At 39.9% G+C, this 21,481-nt stretch overlaps 1 protein-coding gene across 3 annotated transcripts; it reads left to right on the forward strand.

The window, feature by feature from the left end:
* Positions 1 to 741: 741 nt before the first annotated feature.
* On the forward strand, positions 742 to 20,385 carry NADK (NAD kinase). Of its 3 annotated transcripts, XM_048967528.1 has the most exons (12): positions 742 to 916; positions 5,294 to 5,507; positions 8,765 to 8,848; positions 11,764 to 11,893; positions 12,438 to 12,546; positions 12,767 to 12,852; positions 13,145 to 13,247; positions 14,027 to 14,178; positions 14,697 to 14,796; positions 15,417 to 15,574; positions 16,067 to 16,149; positions 17,002 to 20,385. In XM_048967528.1, the coding sequence occupies exons 2-12, from the start codon at positions 5,335 to 5,337 to the stop codon at positions 17,147 to 17,149; spliced, it is 1,326 nt and encodes a 441-aa protein (XP_048823485.1). In that variant the 5' UTR covers positions 742 to 916; positions 5,294 to 5,334; the 3' UTR covers positions 17,150 to 20,385. The 3 variants fall into 3 exon arrangements, with proteins under 3 accessions (XP_048823485.1, XP_048823486.1, XP_048823487.1); XM_048967529.1 differs by lacking the exons at positions 742 to 916; positions 5,294 to 5,507 and adding an exon at positions 5,558 to 6,392; XM_048967530.1 differs by lacking the exons at positions 742 to 916; positions 5,294 to 5,507; positions 8,765 to 8,848 and adding an exon at positions 8,927 to 10,626.
* Positions 20,386 to 21,481: the final 1,096 nt, after the last annotated feature.

The following is a 21,481-nucleotide window of genomic DNA, read 5'->3' on the forward strand; positions in this document are numbered from 1 at the left end:
ACTGCAGGATCATCAGCTCGGGCCTGATGGAACTGCTCAGAGCAAATACTGCAATCATCACTTGTTGATTTTTGTTTCATTTCTCCCTTGCTGAAAATCAGGTTCTGTATTAAGGACAATGGAAAATGATTTCCTGCTTTTCAGGAGCTTCTGTCTCTTGTTGAGTGATTCTAGCCTCAAAAGGGAACGTGCATGCTTATGCAGGGATTTTGTCAGAAGGAATCTTTAACCACCACGGTAAGAAACAGAGACACAAGTGTGTGCTGGATGGGTGTGGGTGACGTGTGAGCAGCAGAGGCTGGGGTGGCAGTGTCTGTGCCATTGGGGCCAAGCCCTACCTGAGGGGAGGCTGCTGGACAAGTCAGTGTCACTCTGTCCTTTTTTAGCAGCCTTCTAGTGAAGAGTAACTCCAGTTCCACATAGTTTTCAAGCCTAAAAGTTATTAGTTCTCCCTGCCCCATCTGTGTGAGCTTTGCGCCATGTGAAACACGGCTCGCATTAGGATCTCAGGTCGGTTGTAGAACTGCGACTGTGGACGGCCGAGGCCGTCGAGCCTTGCTGATTGCCGCAGAATTAATTAAGTCTAGTTAATTTAATTAAATGCCCGCTGGAAGCCCTCGCCACCCCGTACAGCGGCAACGCCGCCTCCTAGCGCGCATGCGCGGTGACACCCTCACTGTGCGCGGGCGCACGGACCGAGCCCAACCCGCGCGCCGCGCATGCGCGCCGCCCCGCCCTCGGGGCCGACGCTGCTGAGGAGGCGGGGAGAGGACGATGGAGGCGCGCAGGGTCTGCCGGCCCCGCTCAGTGCTCGGGGGCAGCCGTTGCCGCCGCCACCACCGTTACCACCCCCACCGCCGCGGTCGGCGCCTCGGCCTCTGAGGGAGCAGCGGGCGGGCAAGCAGCCGGGCGGGCGGTGAGTGCGGGACGCTGAGGCGGACGGGCGGCCGCGCCGGGGGGAGCCCCCGGGGACAGGCGGGCCGCGGCCTCCCGCGGGGCTGCGTGCCGGGGCCGGGCCGCTCGGGAACCGCGGTGCACGCATCCCGCCCGCTTGCCGGCCCCGTTCTCCTTAGGGGAGGCTCTCGGAAAGCCGTCCGCGGGCGATAGGCGTACTGATAACTCCCGAGAACCCGGCGTTGTGCGAGCGGGGCGAGGTGGGTGCGCCCCGCGTTGAGCGCGAGCGGTGAGGAGGCGGGAGTTTCCCGAAGGTAACAGGTGGGAGAGCGCAGCTTGGAGCCTGAGGTGCGTGTGGGGCCGCGGGGTCCGAAAACGAAGAGTTAACAGACGAACTTGTTTGCCCCGGGTGCGAGACACGTGATAGTCGTACTATCTCTTCTTTTTTCTTTCTTTTTTTTTTTTTTTTTTTTTTTTTTTTGGTAGTTTCACTGCTGTTTATTTTTTTCTGTCAGACACTGAAAAAATGGAAGTGCTGTCTGCTCCATGTAGTGCTGCCTGCTTTCACTGCCTGGCGGGAGGGTTTGTGCCTCAGAGATGGACTTGTATGCGTGTGAACTCCATTGGAGTGATTTCTGAAGTAAAACATCATCGTTATAGAATTTTATCGACAGAATTAGAGCATTAAGCAGAGAGGGGATCAGTAGCAAGGCACAGCAGGTGTGGTGGTGCCCCATTCCTGGAGGTGTTCAGGGCCAGGTTGGATGGGGCCCTGGGCAGCCTGGGCTGGTTTTAAATGTGGAGGTTGGTGGCCCTACGTGTGGCAAGGGGTTGGAGATTCATCATCCTCGAGGTCCCTTCCAACCCTGTGATTCTGTGGTGTTTGGAGGCAGCGTTGTCCTTTTTTGCTATCACACAAATGTTGATAGTTAGGAGTTTTCAACAGCTGCTGCAACCCTAAGAAACTAGCAGAACTGCTGCAGCCTTGGAGCCCTATAAAAGCAGTGTTTGGTTGGGATGGGCCCTGTGGTAACCCTCTGCTGTGATGGTTTAGGGCCGTGCACTTGACAGAGGGAAACTTCCTCACAAAACAGCCGCTGACCAGCAAAGATCAACAAAAGGTTGAAAGTTCTCAGTGATTTGCAGTATTACGTTCCTTACGTAGCTCTTTGGAAAGGCGTGTTTGTGTGCTATTGCCTGTTGTCTAACAGCAGAGAAGATCACACATAGCTCTTGGCCAACAGGATGTGGGTTACATCTGAATGGAGGCTTAGTAAAATTGCTTCAGACTTGTTTTTTGACCAGGATTCTTGCAGTAGATCTGGAGTGTGATTCCTTAATAATAGTCTAACAGGGCAGTAAAACATCTGGGATGTTCTGCTGTTCTTTCCTCCCACCTGAAGTTGGTTTGACAAAACCTCTCTGAAGCTGTGGTTTGTGACCATTTGTGGGATATATGACATTAAAAAAGAAACAGCTGGAGACTGAGAGAGAGGTGACTCAACTTGCTATTGCATATTACAGTTTTAAACATTGAAATGCTAACTTGCAATTGTCTTTTATTCTAGAATGCTGAACTTCTAAGTCTTTTCTGTTTTTCTTAATTTGGGGCATGACTTTGAGCAGAGCAGCCTCTTTGCTAGTTTGTTGACTCGTGCTTTGTGTTTTTGGATCCAGTCCTGGGAGTTGGTCGGTGATGGTTTTGCCCTTATGTCAGATCTGCTTATTTAATGAAGGTCTTATGAGGGGATGTTAATTAAACAGAGCGTGGTGTAAGAGGCAGTTTAAAACGTTCTGAATCAGAAAGCATTACATGGGAGGAATATCAAGTTCTTAGGCTGCGTGCAGTGGTAGATCTGTGCAACGTCTTACTCCTAGTTTTATTTTCTTTACTGATGGCATCTGCCAGATGAAAATTTTTCAAACAAAGCCATGTGGAAACAGACCTTATTTATGGCTTTTGAAGTACGTTGCTGTTTTTTGCGTCTCTCAGTTAAGGATGATATCCCAGCACAGGCTGGGTGCACAGCAATTGCAGTTACTGAAAAAAAGTAACTTTGCATGAGTTTCTTTCACAGGTTTTGAATTTCCACATACTTTGCTGTAAGTATATGGAGCTATGTGGGTATCCCTGAGGTAGATGAAGCTGTGTAAGTAAATTTGAGAGGTAAATTTGTAGGGGATTGGCAGGAGATGATGAGAGATTGCTCACTGCTGATTTTCACTCAGTATTTCTGGAACAGCTGAGAAGCTGGCATTGAGAACTAACAAAAGATGTAGTTAAACTTAGCTATTGAGTATCATTATCTAGGTTAATTCTGTGCAGACAGGGTTTCTTTTGGAAATACCTCGTTGCTGATTTTGGTAATAAATAGCTTGTTGGTATCTGTTTGCTTTCTCCCCTTCTACCAGTTCCAGTGGCTGGTTTTTTTTTTTCCTATCCAGATTATTCTTGTTGGGGAGATCTGTGCCATGGATGAGGAATTATCTCTGGCATTTTTGTTGGTTCTAAGAAATTGAATGTATTTACTCATAGGGATTAACTTTGGCTCACTATAAACATACTAGTTATGGTTTATATTAGCTAAAAGCGTAGTGTGCTGGCAAAGACTTACTGAGATCTGTAACTCCTTACTAACCAGCAAGAAAGCAATGTCTGTGGAAGTCTGGGTATGTAAAGATGCTTGAGAAGCCTGTTTGGTCCCTGTGATACAGGTGCACTGAACACAAGGGTTATGTTTGCCATAGTGATTTCTGGCTATAAAGAATAGTCCTTGGAGTTAAAAGTACAAATTATGGTACTGGATTTTTTGTTAGGTGTGTTGGATTGATAGGCCTGAAATGGCAAGTGCATCGCAAATGTGAGTGCTACAATCAGATGGTGAATTAGAATCTAGTTCATTATTTGACTGGGAAAAGTATTCATTAGAATCCTGGTTGTCTGTGGGGAAGAAATATCAGAAAAGGCTTATTCATCTCTATCTTGAATCTCTGAAATTCAGTAATTAAAATAAAAACTGTGTTGAACGGGGAATTTCCCAAGTCGTGGTCACTGGTGATGCTAAGCAATGTGTAACCAGCAACCAAACACTGATATCTTTACAAGTGCAGGTTCTTATCAATTATTACTGGTTGGGTCTAACTGCACCTCCTGGTGACCACGTTGTCTCGGGGTGAACCTGATCTGCTGTGAGAGCTGTGCTGTGCTCTGCTGCCGTTAGGTGATTACTGTGTCCAGTAACCAGCCGGTATTCCTAAGCGATTCTTCTCTTCTTGATGCTGCTGTTGCGTAGAAGTTGAGATACTATGAAGCACAGAGCTTGTTAAATTGTTGATGTTTCTCCTTTTGTGTTAACCTTACAGACAAATATTCTGAGTGTTCTCTGTTGCCAAAGTCTGTTTTAACAGTTACAGTAACTGTTCTGTACATGATACAGTGTGCTGAAAGCTGGTTGAGAAACATCTGCAAATGCCTACTGAGCCAATGTTTTTCCCTGGCTTGAATAATTTGAGGAACATACTGTTCCTGTAGGCTTCATCTGAGATAGGATTTGTTCACAGCTCGGTGTTTCTTTACACACTGGAAGTTGCTTTCTATTTTTATGGTGAGAAATTTTCTACTTAGTTCAAATAACGATGCAAACTTAAGTAAGGGATTCCTATTACTTTGTAATACTGAAGTATTCATGCGTTGTGTTGCTTTTTACTCCTGCAGAATTGCAGTCTGCCAGCTGTTCATTGTCCTGTCCTTGTGCTGACTGTTGTGGGATGAAATACTTGGTGCTTATCAGGTTTCATTTTCTTTGGTTTGGACCATCTCTCCCCTTTGTCACACATGATTCGAGATCTTCAGTGTTCTGCTCTGGTTTGGTTTTATCTCTTCTCAGCTTGGTATTAATCTCAGTTCTGTGGAGGACTGAAGTTTATTCAAGTTACACTGTTCAATTATTTTTTCACTGTGACATTTTTTTTCCTTTGTAGCTCGATGTAGTTTTTTTTGTTGTTTGTTTGAGATATGCATTGATTAATAGGAGATTTTGCAGACTTTTCTGAATCTTGATTCCTAGCAAATATTTAATGCTCTTCTGCCTCTTTAGTCTTTAACATATATCTGTTTTTCTGGATGTAGCTGGAAGTGGGATGGTCTTGAACTAATAGTACTCAACAGTTTAACGTGGAGGCTCTTGTAAATGTAGGAGCACTGGAGTTTCAGCTCTGGTCTGTTTTTCCTTCCAGTGTCTTGTGATGACCTCAAAGAACTTCTCAACTGCCCAGATCTTGTTGAGAAGTGTCCACCAAAGAGCGTCAATTCATGCCTAAGAGCTCCACTAGCTTTGCTAATACTGGGATTTTTCTTCTCTCCCTTACCTGTCTCTTTTCCCCTGATGTTTTTCCACAGGAATTAAATTTTTCCCTCTCTGAGGTTCTTTCACTTCCAGTATGGAGATGAATCGGGAGAAACTGTGTACCAGTAAGGCTGATGTGAGCTCGGATTCTGCGTATCATTGCTCAGCGTGTCATGATGATGAGGAGTGGAGCAGTACGAGCCGGGGGCGAGCCAAGTCACGAAGCTTGTCTGCTTCCCCAGCCCTAGGAAGCACCAAAGAATTCCGGTATGGCTTCTGTTTCTTCCCAGTTTCAAGAAAAATGGAAGAAATTTCAATATCCAGATCTTAGTTTTTACTTTTGGTTTTATATACCTGCAGTCTTGCTTTGAAGGTAACCTTAAAATGCACTTCAAAATGTTGTTAGTCCAAAGGGAAGTCAGGAAGGGGAAGGCTGGGGCTACACCAAGATCAGACCTGTAATCAAAATGGTACAGCTGTCAAAGCTGATATCTGCAGAGCTTGCAGTCTCAAAAAAAAAAAATAGCAGAGGCACACCTGCAGTTTTTTGTAAATGCTCTGACTGGAGCCGTAGTGCTGTGTACTGAAGGCTGTGTGAGAATTAGGGTTATATTGTAACATGAGGCAGCACAAATAAGCAGGTGCTTGCAAATCTAATCACAACTGAGAAACGCCCATTTTTTCATTGAGCCAAATTCCTGGTGTATTCGCAATGCCCTTCGTCATGTGGACAACTTGGATGGAACTTCTGATTTTGTGATCTTTGGACCTGTTGTAAAGGCTGGGTGGTGTGCTGTGCTAACAGTGAGTCTTGATGGCAGCAGAACTTTACCTTACTTGTATTGTGATCCAGCTTAAGGTTGAGGCATGGACAGAATCGCAAAGGAGTTGCTCAACAGATGAAATTCTCTTCCAGAGTTACTGCTTTGCTGGCAGGACTGCTGTTGCAAGGCAGAGGTGATGTGGGTGAGACCTGAAGATCCCGGGGAAGCTTTGTGGTGAAAGGAGTTGTAATAAAAGCCTTTCACTCAAGAGATTAATACTTGGAAATACTTGCTTTGCATAAGTAGCTCAGCTGATACGTTGTATTTGGGAAATATTCACAAAGGACTGTACTGTTCTAGCTACTATGTTATGTATCACAGCCAATAGGTAAGTCTTTACATTAAAATCCTTCTGTGGAATGTCTTTTCCCTGCTCTGCTTAAATCTTCAGATGTGGATATTTGATGCCTCTTTGTAGGACAGGAGTTTAGCTAAAGAGTGACATGAAATAAGTGCCTCTGGGTGAAAAGGACAAAAAAGGCAGTTAGTGGTAGAGGAGTGGAGCAAAATGTGGCAGGTGATGTTACCAGAGTATTGTTTAACTGTCCTAATTTCACATGTAACTGTTCTTAAATAGATTAAATATCTCTAATAACGTGCATATTTTCACAAATTTCTCTTTTAATATAAATAAGGTAAACTTTTAACATGCTTAAATAACAGTTGTATGTGTCTGGAAAAAATGTGTGAACGTAAGTTAAACAAAACTTTAATGTATTTGTTATGGGACATTAAATAACGTTAATTATCATAATTAAAATCTTGCACAAACATGTTTTCTTAGACATGGAAAAAATATTATGACTTGAATCTGTCGTCTGTTTTTGATTTTCAGTAGAAATCTGATGTGTGGGATTTCATAGTGCTCCAAGTGAGTCATCAGGCCAGGCTGAGCTACTGCACAGTATGCACTATAATAGGCAGAGCAGCAGTGATTTATTACTAGCAAGGAATAGGTTAATTACCAGTTCCTGTGTTAATTCAATTAAGCACAGGAAAGGCATATTTCCCACTTGATTTTAATGGAATAATTCTAATAGCATTTACTCGTTTCAACATGACGCAATGGGTTTTACTCCCATATACAGATTTGCTGCAGGAGGAGGGAGGTGGGTAAGGCAGAACAGCTCTGACTTGCTCCACATCATCTCATCCTGCAGCCAGCAGCAGTCCTGTGTTCTGGGTGGAATTTAAGGCTGAGGATAAATGACCCTACAGATCTAATCACTTTAAAGATTAATACTGTATTAACTGTCATTAAATACATGAAAAAATACTGATTTTTCTCCATACTCAAAGAAATTGTTTGTTAAAGATCTGAGGCATTGGTTTCTAAGAAGGTTTGGTGTTATCTTATAGATTTGTGTTGTAATTTATTTGATGGACTTTGTTTTGTCTTCTCTTTTTCCCTGGAATTTGAGATCTCTTGGAAACGAGATCCTGGATGTGTCGTGGCACTTCTGCTTTGCTTCACCATTAGCACTAAGGCTCATAGTTTGTAGGTGGTTCTTGAAAATTACTTGAAAACCAGGCATTTTGTACCTTCCTGTTTGTTCCTCTTCTCCCCTATTGCTGGAGCTTCTAATTCAGGTTCAGCGCTTAAGAAAACTGTAAAACATTCTGACTACTGCAAAACATGCCCCTTGGCACTCATTAGGGAGTGATCAAGGTGCACTTCCTTGTTAGCAAGTTGGCATTTCTGATATACACTGGGAGAGGTACCGTTACTGTGCAATCCCAAAGTGCTGTCATAAAAGCAAGGTGTGCTGAGCGCACTCTGTTAGCAGCATGCTGCTTCTGCAGGCAGCGCAGGCTGTGTGCTCTACCAGGTTGCTGTGTGGTCTGTTTCTTTATGTGATGGAATTCATGCGTGCCACTGAACGATAGAAGCCAAAAATGCCTGAGCTGTGCTTCCTGGCATTGTTTTCTCTTGATTAAAAAAGCGCATTAGTCTCAGGTTGGGATGTCTTTGTACCTTTCAGGGGATTCAATTAACCTCGCAAGCACTCCTCTGCTCAAATGGCTGAGCTTATGAGCCTGGTCTTTCTTAATAGTTGACTTTGGTAAATTTGGTCAGTAGCAATTGATTTCTTGTTTGTAAATTTCTGTGCTACCTTAAATGTGTAGACAAAATATTTTTGGTTATCTCTCACATAGCATTTTTACTTTTTGCTGTAGTGAGACCTTGAAAATAGTTTGTTTTTATAATTTGGAATTTATCTACAGGGATTTTTTTGTGTCCATGAGAGGCCGACATACTGTTCTGGTCTGTAATGTCAAGGAGATTTGTGACTAAACAGAAACTTTGACATGTTTGACATGAGTTCACAGAACCACCTTGATCTGAGGCTGTGGTCTTTGTGCACAGTGAAGTTTAAATGAATACAAGAAAAATAGGTACTGGTATTGTGCTTGAGTTTAGTGCATGCTCGCCTCAGGAGAGCATGAGCTGTGAGTGTGGCTTCAATTATAAAGTCTCTGTCAAGGAGGGAGGTACAGGAGTTAAAATTTAGCTTTGAAATGTGTAAGCTAATGTGTATAAAATTATATTGGCTAATCACCCACCAATGGAAGTTTAAGAAATGGACTTTGTCCTTCATTGCCTACTGCGGCTCTTTCAAAGATGTTTGGTTTGGTTTTGGTGCTTGGGGAGCTAATTATCCCTAGCTGCCATCACCTTTATGTATTTCTTAACTTCAGGAGGACACGCTCCTTGCATGGACCATGCCCAGTGACCACGTTTGGACCAAAGGCCTGTATGCTGCAAAATCCTAAAACGATTATGTAAGTACCTGTCAAGTGACTGCCATTATGCTTATTCCACGTGAAAGAAGATCAGCTTGCTTTCCTGCTACTCGTCCCAACTCAGTGTTGTTGTGCTGGGATCTGTATTGCAAAAATTGACTTGCAGTTCAGATCGCACGTTGCCTTAATCTGCATGCTGAAAGGGCTGGTAGGATATAATCAGTATTTCTCTGTATGGTTTTATAGTAGTTTTGCCAGTTGGAATACTTCTCACAGGGCAACAGACATCAATCAGTGGAATGAATGCCCTTTTAACGTTATTAATTCATGCAATGTTCTGATGATTCAAATGAAGTTTTTTCTCAGCACAACGGATCTATTTTAAGAAAAAAAATGAAGCATTTTGTATTTAAAATAAATAGAACAGAGCATGCAAATAGTTTGAAGTACTGGGGTTTTGTTTACATGTATTTTGCATAATCTGCAGTTCCTAAAATGTGGTCAACAATGGCAACAATAACAAAGCCTTTCCAACACAGCTGACAGTAAATTCCACGTATCAAACTCCCATATAGCAATCTAATTATGATACTGAGAAGCTGCTGGTACCATTTTCTTTATTCCATAAAGAAAATTGTTTCTCAGCTACAGAAGGACAGAAATTATTATGGAAAAATGTGAAAAAAGGTGGAGGAATGGCTGTGTGCACTATGCAATCTCATCCAAGGGAAGCTTTCTGTTTGAATGAGTGGTTTGAATTTTGATATTTCGTCTGTGATGCTTTCAGTGTATGAATATAAGGCAAGGGATTTTTAGTCTCTGCTGGTAAATTTACAGTGGAAATAAGGCTTTTTTCAGCAGATACGCAAACAGTTCTGTCCTTTTGTAAAGTTCTATTTTATTGATTTGGCTTTCAGTTAAACTTAAGGTATTTGAATTCAGTATTTCTTCGCTTAGATCTTTCCCTAAATCGCAGTGATTTTTCTCAAAACACAGCAGTGGTGGCGCAGTGTTTCCTGCAGAGGTGTGGCAGAAGTCTTGCAGTAGATGGGGATCTGAACTTCCTTCTTTCTGTCTCTTCTGAAGTTGGCGACTTCGTATGCAGCAGTTCACCTGCAAACCCAGCCTGCGTTGCATGTTTACCCACCTGATTGTGCTGCATATGCTCCTCCCTGTGGGCTGAGCCAGCTTTGCACCATATAATGGCAGTGTCAAGATCAGTTGAGCACAGAGGCTGTAGGCGATTCTGAACACACTGCTTGCCAGGGACAAGGCTGTGCAGTGTGCAAATAGCTGTGGAGGTTGGGGCACCCTCAGGTCGTCAGAGGAAAGGACTATTTGGAAACCGAGTTATAAATTACTGTTTTTACTACTTTAAAGGTTTTGTTTGTTTGTTTTATGGCTTCTAAAAACAGCCGTATCCTTTTTGGTTATTTTTTTTCCTTTTCTACAGCCGCTGGTAATATTAAACTCTTCACTGGAGGGAAATGTAGCAGAAAATCTTTTTATGTAAGGGCGTCAGTTAATCAGGGTCTCTTTAAGTCACAGTGTTGAGCTCTGCTGTCTGAAGGCTGTGAGTTTTCTGAAGTGGATTTTCTAAATGTGAAGCTTCAACTTTTTCTTGTGACTGTTGGAAAGATTTAGCTGGATGGGATTTTTTATTTTTTTTTTTGAGGCAGAAGTTTCTTAAGAATCAGTAAAAACCTCAGCACAGCCTGTTTTTGTGGAGCTGTTGCCTTTGCCTGACTTCTGGAAACGAACATGAAGGTCTTAAAGCATGTTATGAACAATTTTTCAGTTAGAGCTACATGGAATTGGTGAGTACAGCTAAAGTAGGCAGATTGTCTTTTTGTTGGAAGAAAATCTGTTAGTTCCGGGCTCATTAGGTGAAAAGCAGTGCTGCAATCTTCAGTTCTCTGCCAGCTTTTACAAGGCAGTCTGATTGTGCTGAAATGTATTTTCGGCGTGGTTTCCATGCACGTGTTTTTTGCCTTTGAGCAGTATTTAGATTTGAGGAATTTGATCTTATAAAATAAATGTTTTCTGAACAAAATTGTGCTAGTCTACAGTTTCTGCTCTATGTAGAATGTGAACATTTTTCATAGCAGCAAAATGAGAAGGTTATTCCACCTCCGTTACCATCATCTGTTTTGCATTAACTCTTGAAGTACTAAATCCAAATCTCTAAATTTGGCTGTTCAGCATGGATACTAATCTACTTTGCTTTACGGATTATATCTGCACCTTATGGAAAAGGATGAGATTTCATTGTATGCAAAATATAGCAGTAAAATTGTGTAGCTCAGCAGCGGATCCAAATGAAGAAGGAAAATACATCTGTGTGTTCCTAAATAATGGTGTGTGTTACAGAGCAACATGAAGCTGAGTGAGTTTTTCTGATAGGAAGAACTGCTACAGACTTCCTAGAGTAGAGGTTATGTACAGTTTGTTGTAGTGTTGAGGCTTCCCTTGAGGATGTAGTACAGATATGTGTCTTAATTATTGAAATATGTGCCCTTTTCTGGGGATACTGTAGTTTTGAATTCATTCTTATATTTAAAAAATTGCAATTTGTTCCTGCATCTGCAGACTTCAGGCTGTACTGGGAAAACCGTGACTGGATACTGAAATCAGTGAAATCTTGGTGGAGGAAAGTATTTATTGGTTTCACAAGGGGAGAAGGCATCATTAGAATTATGTCCTTCTCTCTGTTGTCTCAGCAGTGTGTGGGATAAGATGTAGGTTCTTACCTGGCCAAAATGATGTCAAAGCAAAAGGTAGTAACAAATTTTTGTAAATCTACAGGTGCTGCAGTACATCTCTGCCCCTTCTTTCAGTTACTCAGTGCTTTGTCCTCTGTTTCTCCTTTATAGTGACATTTTCTGATTTAAAAAGATGATGTTTTTAACCTAACAATCCTGAAGGTTTGTGTTACATTCTGTTCTCTTCTCCAGGCACATTCAGGATCCAGCAAGCCAGCGGTTGACATGGAACAAACCTCCCAAGAGTGTCCTTGTTATTAAAAAAATACGTGATGCCAGTCTGCTGCAGCCTTTTAAGGAGCTCTGTGTGTATCTTACTGAGGTAACAGAATCTAAATTCAGGGTTTTTTTAACCATGATGAGAAATCTTACATCTAAATTATTTTCAGTTATTGATTCTGTTAAACGTGAAATCCATAGAGCTACATAGTGCAAACAAATCATCAGCACAAACAGGATTGCACTGGAAGTATTAAAACCTGTTTCAGAGGAACAGTACTTGGAGGGAAAGTCAAAGCTGTTTCCTTCATACTGTGTGCAGATCTGAATTGTGAGACATAGGACAGCAGATGTAATACTTAGAGCCTCGAGTGAGCAGAAATGTTTACTGTATCATGTAATTCCAGTTCCAGAGCTGATTTTTATGTATCAGATGGCCTATGTATGCTGCACATTTCTGGTTAGAGATAAGCCACGTGGTATATTAAGAATAATAGTAAAAAAAAGTCCTGCAACCCAAAGATGCAGATGACTTCAATAAAAATAATGTGTTTTTATTTGTGTTTTTAACTGATTCAAATTATGGAGGGAATCAAATACTTTGATACTTAAGAGGTTGTTAACAAGCTGATCTTACCTCCTTTTAGGAAAACAACATGATAGTGTATGTAGAAAAAAAAGTATTGGAAGACCCTGCTATTGCAAATGATGATAATTTTGGACCAGTGAAGAAGAAATTTTGTACCTTTCGAGAAGGTATGGTAACGAATCCTTGAAAATAAAGTTGAGGCGTAGCCTTTATTTGTCTTAATGTCTCCTTGGTACTGGATCAAGGTTGTGAAACCAATCTGTCTCTTGCAAACTGTTGTTAATCTTAACTTGTAATGTTTTTTTGGCATGGTGCACATATCTTACATCTGGAATTTGACCTTTGATAGAACATGATTCAGAACTTGTATTTAAATATATCTTTCAGATTATGATGATATCTCCAATCAAATAGACTTTATCATATGCCTGGGAGGAGATGGGACCTTGCTTTATGCTTCTTCGCTCTTCCAGGTTGGTCTATTTTAGAAATAGGCTTAAAGGCCTCTTTTCTTTTCTAAAATATTTGAAGATAATTTTTTCTGTTGTTGTCAGAAGCTGTTTCATTGTTGATTCCTTTTTTTAATCAAGCATGTTTTACCCTATACCTTCTGAAAACAGCGTGTGTATGAGCTGCTTAATTTAATTACTAGTTTTTATTATGAACAGTTGAAGTTATGTTAATAGTCAAAGTATTAACAGGCAATTAGTTGAAGTATGAATTGCTTTTATTCAGTAGCTTTTAAATTCTTTTCTTTATTGATAGGGTAGTGTACCTCCAGTTATGGCTTTTCATCTGGGATCCCTTGGATTTCTTACTCCATTTAATTTTGAGAATTTTCAGTCCCAAGTCACTCAGGTTATAGAAGGTAAATTTAAGGAGACAAGGTGTGGTGTTTCTTCTTGTTACATTTTCTGTAGCTTTTTCCAAGACTGGTTAATTTTCTTAACCAACTCATTTAGGTGGTCCCATAGTCACAAGCAACTTACACTTAACTAACAAAAGCATTGTGTTGCCCCTTTCAATTTCTGCTCTCCGTGCTCTTTTGTAAAAAAAAATGGATAAGAAATAACTTTGTCCTACGAGGAGTAAGCAAGTAACAGAAGGCAGCTGTGAAGTGTTTGGTAGTTTGTTCCTCTAAGCAGTGCAGTGCTTGAAGAGTGAAAAGTCAGGCAACACTTGAAACAATTGAAGAAATGTTTTGTTTCTTTGATAGGAGATGGATTTAAATTCAAAGTAAATTTCTGAAAAAGATATATAAAATTCTCACACTGCTGGAATGTTTTCTTGTAGTGTGTTTGTAATGCCCTTGCTTTCTCTAAACTAAGCCACTGTCTCAGTGAGGATCACATGAGCCTAAGTGTTTTCAAATCTTGGTGATATCCATGTGAAACTTAAACAGTCTTTTAAATTGTAAGGGAAGAGGGGAAGATTCAGATTTGATTTGATTTTTGCTCATGAATACTGAAAATCTGTTTCGAGCTTTGCCTAGATATAGACAAATAGGCTTTGCCTAGATAAATGATGCTGGGATCATTGCACAGGGGATAGGTGGATGGTATTTGATACAGATTGGTAGTCATTTCCTTTTTGTTTACTATAGTAGCATATCATTCTTGTGTACTTTCTCCTGTATGTCAATTCTAGGCAATGCAGCTCTTGTTCTGCGAAGCAGGCTGAAAGTGAAAGTGGTAAAAGAGCACAGAGAGAAGCTGACGGTACAGAATGGCATAGAAGAAAATGGAGTAGTGCCTACAAATATAGAGAAAGAAGTGGGCAAGCAAATTATGCAATATCAGGTCAGTGTTCCAAAAAAACCAGAACCTCAAAAAAAACCCCTAATACATGCTTTGTAATTTGCTGGATGTGTGCTTTGTCATCACTTTACCGTTTTCTTACATTAGCCCAGTAGTGTGGGAGAGATGTGCTATGTACACCACGTTGGTACAGTACACAGCACGTGCACTAAGTCATGAGAAAATGATGCACCTTGTTACTTTCTGCAGCCATAAGTGCTAATATTGTCATTTCCTACATTGATATTTTACTTCTACTTTGTAAATAAATATGTAGCTCGGAAAAGCTTAAAGACTTTATAAGCAGAAAGGAAAACCCCACACATTGCTAGTAACTATCTTCTGGTAATACTCTGAATTCTTAACATCCCATAATTAGATAAATAAAAATCCTTCAACTGACAACAAAATTTGACAGGTACTAAATCAGGGTGAATTTTTCCAAGATCTGGAAAGCATGTTTCTGCTTGTCATTTAATCCATTCCCAAGTCAACAGTGGTAATATTTGATGTTATGGCAGGTCCTAAATGAAGTTGTGGTGGATCGTGGTCCTTCTTCTTACCTTTCCAATGTAGATGTCTTTCTAGATGGACACCTGATAACAACAGTGCAAGGAGATGGTGAGTTTGCTTCTTGAGCTAAACTGCTTCTCACTTCATTTGTAGACTGCTGTAATTATTACTGAGTGCTGTTTTTTTCACATGGAAACTAAATCTCAATCTTGAGTTCACTGAGGTTGCAAAGAATAGGAAGGTCTTGCATTGTGGAATGCATAAGTTATCAAGGAAGCATTCAGTGTTGTAAGCTTTCTGTTTGTGGACTCATGAAGGCAAGTGGCAGCTTCTTTGGGTATAATGTTAGATGAAGGAATAAGAAATAGCTCAGAAGATATCTGGAATTTGTTGAATGACTGAAATCTTCTAAGAGATATAATAGAGAAGTTCATCTTAAGAGCTCTTAACCTGTAATTCTTACAGACAAATGAATGTTTCTGTTACAAAAAAAGTGTAACCTAAGATTTAGAAGTTTGCAACTTATGTGAGCTCATAGGACAAACATACCAGGCCAGGATTAGAAGAGTTTCTGATTTGTGTGCTTCACAGAAGAGCTGCAGGTTAACACAAGCTGATGTTGTCTCTGCTTCATTTTCATTAACAGTCGTGTTTCTTAGATTTTTTTTCCCAATATAACAGCACTGGTTCTGATGTTAAACTAAGTGAACTTTTTGCTTCAATCACAGGAGTCATTGTCTCCACACCGACTGGTAGCACTGCGTACGCAGCTGCTGCAGGAGCTTCTATGATTCACCCAAATGTTCCTGCAATAATGATCACCCCAATCTGCCCTCACTCATTGTCCTTCAGACCTATTGTTGTTCCTGCTGGAGTGGAACTCAAGGTTAGCTTTTATTAGTTCTCTTCAAATTAAAAACTTCTGTAATAACCGTGCAAACCTGGCCAAAACGGATGAGTTTAGGAACTGCTGTGTATCTCCTGTGTTCTTTCATTTGGACCAGATCAAGTCTGGGTGAAAGAATAGGTCTTTGCTTAAAATAATATGCCTGCTAGGAGAAGACTTCACTTTGCTTTCTGTTGTGTAAGCTTCTGCAAATTTGAAGTATGTTTGTATTCTGACAAAGAAAATACTAGATCATTTTTGCTAAAGTGCATTTAAACCCAGTAGATTTTGAGTGAAATTACTTTCAACAACAAATATTTCAGATTTTGAGTAAATAATTAAAGATATCTGAAACTCACTGATTGTTTTTGTTAAGGCTGCCATGTAGGAGAGGAAAAAAAAAAAGCCTGTAAAACCTGAATATGGAGTTAATGTAAATTCTGTACTCAGAAATATAGATTTGGGAGCTGAAGTTCAGTTTTTCTCTTTCAGATTATGCTCTCCCCGGATGCCAGGAATACAGCATGGGTTTCATTTGATGGAAGGAAGAGACAGGAAATATGCCATGGAGACAGGTAAGGTCTTCCTAGATCGTAGCATTTCTTTAGAAGTGCAAGAAGTACCGATTCGTACACTTGTCTCAGAACTGTTGAATTTCTTCTGTTATTTTAAATCTTTGAAAGCAAATGAATTAGTAAGACTGAAGCATGTAAACATTGAATACTTGGCAAGGAGGATGGACATCTTCAGAAATTTCTGTAGATTTGTCTAGAAGATCTTAGCTTAAGATGTAAACTAGCAAGTGTTGGTATAAGCAGTGGCTTTGAACGATGCCGTATGGTTTAAGCCATGTTAACTTTGTGAATGGCGGTGGCCGTTTGCAGTTCTATTAATATTGAGTGAGCAGAATGCAATTGTTATGTGAAAAACGTGGTGACTCATTGCAGAGGGAGGGGATTTAAGGCCTCCGTCACAGAGGTTGGGATATTTCTTCTCTTCCTATTTGACACTGTCTTGAATGGATCGAAATATCTGTAGAACAGATCAAGAGACTGATGGGGCTTCAAGCATCACATGTGGCATTTGGTCCTTTGCTAGAAGCAAGACTTTGTAGTCATGTTGCATATTGCTGAAACTTGAAATTTCAAGGCCAAGGCAGTGGCTTAAATGTTCCCTTGCCTCAGTGCTGCATGTGTGAAGGCCATGCAGGATGTCAAGGAGTGAGTTCTCACTGTATCAAAAAACTATTGTCCACGCTGTTGTTTTATTGCTTGTTTACACTCTGTTTAGATGTGCATGTAAATTGCTTTCTGATTTCACCCAGTTTGCTGAACGTAGCACTAGGTTGGCTAGTGAATAAGAGAGAGAGAGATTAAAATGCTCTTTGTTGCCACTGACTGACCTGAGGTATTCCTGTGTTGTTGCAGTATTAGCATCACTACCTCTTGCTATCCCCTTCCTTCGATCTGTTTCCGAGATCCTGTGAGCGACTGGTTTGAGAGCTTGGCTGAGTGTTTACACTGGAATGTTCGGAAGAAGCAAAATAACTTTGCTGTTGAAGAAGAAGAATTTTGAGTGTCTACATCTAATGACTCTGGGAATGGAAAGTGGCAGTATCCCTTCTACATGCTTGATTTGTTTTGTTTTAGAAGTTTTTGCTAACAGGTGTGGTTGCCATCTCAGACACATACGCAGCGCTATACTTTATATCAGTCTGATCTGCTGATGGTTGGAAATTGTTTTGCTACTTCCTATCCAGCAGGAATAGAATGGAAGAAGTGAGGTTATGATTGCTGTAATCCAGTTTGAATTTTCTTTAAATGAGCAGTTGGAAAATGGGTTATTTCTGATTGGTATGGACTGCATCTTGGATGTGATTGTAACATATAACTTACCACTAACATGGTAGGCTGTATGTAGATATGTAATAGAAAAATGGCAGTAGGAAAGAGGCATTAAAATAGTCTGTTTACTTTGGTATGTATGTAATTCCATTTGTTAAGAATTCTATGCACATGAAGGCTCTACAGAAATTGGCTTTAAAAAAGAAGTGCTTTACTCTTTTATCTGGCTTAAATACAACTTGCCCAGAACACCTCTCCATCAAAACAGTGCTTAACATACTTTCTTCTTTCTTGCAAGTGTGACAAAAACTGTGAATAAGGAACTCCTATCATGAATGTTTTTATTAATAGACAAATCTAGGGGGAAAAAAAGGTTTATATAAGATAGATATCTATCTTGTGTCCAAGAAGAATGTTTTTTGAGTAGATAGAACTAGGGGAAAGAACTCCACACATTTATATATGTAAATAACACATGTGCAAACACATGCATATGCACAGTGCCCATTTGTCTGAACAGTGTTTGACCCTTTGCTGTCAGCACTGTGTAAATATCACCAACAAACAGCATGGACAAGCATTTAGCTTGGGCTGAGTTGATTATTTCAGTCATCTTCACTTTTCTTGCTGAGCTTGTTTGTAGCTCTGCAGTTCCTGTTGGGGGGAAACATTAGCGTGCTTATTTTTGTTTGATGCTCTGGAACAAATGGTAACGTTAGGGACTGTATAATAATAGTGATAAAAAATAATAGTGAAAAAAGCTCCAGATATTTGAGAGGAATCTGGAATACTCTATTGCCTAGTGCTGCTGTTGTCTTGAAGACAACAGTGTCCTGTACTAGGCCTGAATGCCCTCAAATTCCACAGGTATTTTCCAGTTCTGGGTGCTCAGTAATACAGTCAGGGATACTGCATTGGTAGGCTGATAAATGGGAGGACACATTCCCAGCAGAGTAACAATGGTGCCTTCAGCACACTCAAGATATTCTAAGTCTCGTATGTACTTTTTTAAGATGCTTTCAAATGTTTCTAACTTCTCTATGTACATATTTTATTGTATGTGCTTTTATGAAAAAGAACAACAGCAACCTAGTTTGGGAAAAAAAAAAAAGAAGGGTTTGTACTGTAATTTAACTGAAAAACTCAAACCCACGTATAATGTTTACATTTATGTTCTCTGTGGTGCAGTCTCATGGTCACACATCTGAACTTCAGCATTTTTGCGTCGTTGCTGCATTGGCCGTTGAAGGAATGGACGTGATCAGTTGAATTTAAGCCTGTGTCATTGTACTGTGGGAGAGGTAATTTCTTACTGAACGAGGTGGGATTTCCTTGAAAGTGGAGCGAGAAGCAATGATAACTTTTCATGGTTGTTTTATGTCGTACACGTGGTCCAAAGTGGTAGTGGGAAATGTATTGATTCCCAAACTCTGCCTAACGTGCTGTGCTCTGATGGTTCAAATATTGTCTCTTATGTTTTGGATGCTGCCCTAGTCTGTCTAATTTTATTAATCGAGATGAGAGCACTTTTCCATAAAAGAGGAGCAACCTTTAGTTAATGAGAGAAATCACAATGAAATGATGTTAATATAAATTGTTTGTAAATTTTGTAGGATAGAATATTGGTTTACTTTGGTCTAAACAGAAGAATTTTGTGATAACTTGGAGAATGTCAAGATTAGCTTTTGACATTTATCTTTCACTTGAATCTGCAGTAATTGTTTTATCACTGTTTTGATGCTGCTTACGGGTTTTCTAGGTGGGGTATTCAGTTATTAAATAGCTGTTTACTTTTTGAGCTGTGGAATCATCCAACTTTTTGCTTTGAAACTATTCTTTTATTTAATCATGCAATAACTGAGAGGAGGCACAGGGTATAGTGGCTATAGAAGTCTATTGTTTAATGACAAATGAGCAGAATACCAGGCACACGAGGAAGGTGGAAATCATTTGGTAAAGGTGAGGTAAAATTAATGAGCCTTATCTATCTTATTTTTTTGTGAAGATGAAACTATATTCAGCACTTTTTATTTATGCTTTTATAATAGTAAAGCTTTCATTGATTAAACTGCAGAACTTTAATTTGCAGAGTGCACGTTCATGAGCTGCAGACAAAACGTAGCTAACTACTTTCTCTAAATTAGATCTGCTGGAGTTGTCCTTAAATTTATCACATACTGCAATGGAATTGCTGGCTTTGAGGCTTCTGCAGTTTTGCTTATACAACTTTTCCTGCTTGGTAACGATGTTACTTGGATCCCTGCTCAGCCTAGTAGAGCTACAGTCACTGACCACAGGAAAGTAAGTCATGAGATGGCTTCAGTCTTTTGCTTTTTCTTCAGGAAAACACCTTTGATTATAATTATGCTAGCTTCATATAAAAACACAAAAGAAATTGTGTTAATATGTTACAAATTATCTAACTGTACAAAGTCCCTTTTCAAGGCCCTTAATCTGCAAACCAGCAATTTGCAAGCAGGCTAGTAAAGTTTGATCAGCACTCAAGGATTTTGCATTATTTAAGTGCTTCAAGTGTGGGTGTTGTGTTCTAACTACATCTGAATGTGATAAAAGCTCTGATGCAGACTTGGTAATATTGGCAATAAGAGTAGCTTACTGCACTGGTTTAAACTGTGATAGTAGAACAGAGTTTTGCTGATTATGAATGGTATTTCTAATAGAGGGGTTGGAAATATCACTGTACCTATCAACCCTTTCCAGACTACAGAGGGCCAAAATGGAAGCTTGGAAATTGATGTGTTTATAAAACAAGAACAACAAAGTCACTCTCTATTAAACTTTAAGAAGCTATGAAAAACCAATGTAGTACGGTGTAAAGCAGAGTGTACTTAATTTTTAAGAGGAAAAATTCTGTTACATATTGTTAATGCTTTGAAACTTGTTTTAAATATTGCTGAAAACAAATATTTTTCAATCCTTTCAATAAAATCTTTTTGTAAAGTTGAACTTGTTTAACAGAATTTTGACTTTTGAGGATAATAAGTTAGGTGTACACAATTACTTGCTTGGAAGACAAATATTCAGTGTGGGGTTTGATGCATTGTCTCATGGGACAGTAGCTTCTGTTTTCTAGATGTATGTAAGGCTGCTGTGATTGTGTCTGTCTGATGCAAGACTTTGCCCAAAAGTTTCAAAATAAAAGCTTCCGGATTTGCTGTGCAAGTTTAAAAAATAAATAAAATAAAATAAAAAATCTTCCCTCCAGCTAATTGGGCTTCATTAACTAATTTTATGAAGGTCCAAAAGTAGAAAAGTGAGTGAGGAAATAGACATGGGCAATAATCTGAGATAATCTCAGGTATTTGGATATATAACGAACTTGAGTGAAATTGTAGTTTAAATGCCCATTCTGTCCTCTCCTTTGCATGCTGTGATCAAGTTCCAGACACTTTTTCCATAAAACTTATGGCTAACAATTAGGATTAAATGTTCTTTCATGATTTCATAATGTAATCTGTAACCTATTCCAACAACTGATGCAGGCCAAATGATTGAAAAACGTATGGAGATATCATATACAGGTAAATATAGCAGCTTTTAAATGGAATTTATTTGCTATTTGAGGTGCTTTAGTAAGAGTTTTCCATCTTATGCTTGGCTAGCTACAAGCTCTTCCAGGCCATAGCCAAAAAGATAAGCCACCATTTCTGTGACAATGGCACTCTATTGCCTATGCAGGAGGCAGGGAAATAGTAGTGCCATTATTTTGCTATGAGGACAAAAGAAAGCATGGTACAAGCCTTCTTTTTTCAGGTAGTTTTGGCCAAGTAAAGACCTTCTGCAAAAAAAATAAGTATTCCCTTATTGCTACTGCTCTGGGCAAGACCTGCTGCATGCTGGCTTATTTTAGAAAAGTACTGAATATGCTTAATTGTTTTCCTCCATTTCAGCAACAATACATAGTCACATTTGGACTTGTGGAATGAAGTCACAGCCATCAGCTGGTACTCTCGTGCTTTCTCTTGAAAGTGCCAGCTGTGTGCAGGCTGACCATAGACGATTAACCTCTTCGTGTCTCCGTTGTGCTGCCTAAAAAATGTGT

Source organism: Lagopus muta, chromosome 21 (genome assembly GCF_023343835.1).
Source record: "Lagopus muta isolate bLagMut1 chromosome 21, bLagMut1 primary, whole genome shotgun sequence".
Taxonomy (NCBI): domain Eukaryota; kingdom Metazoa; phylum Chordata; class Aves; order Galliformes; family Phasianidae; genus Lagopus; species Lagopus muta.

What these genes read in the sequence shown, in the direction of transcription:
- NADK (XM_048967528.1), top strand. Translation starts at nt 5,335, where the DNA reads ATGGAGATGAATCGGGAGAAACTGTGTACCAGTAAGGCTGATGTGAGC. An exon ending in GGAAGCACCAAAGAATTCCG is followed by an intron (nt 5,508 to 8,764) that starts GTATGGCTTCTG and finishes TCTTAACTTCAG; the next exon opens with GAGGACACGCTCCTTGCATG. An exon ending in CAAAATCCTAAAACGATTAT is followed by an intron (nt 8,849 to 11,763) that starts GTAAGTACCTGT and finishes TCTCTTCTCCAG; the next exon opens with GCACATTCAGGATCCAGCAA.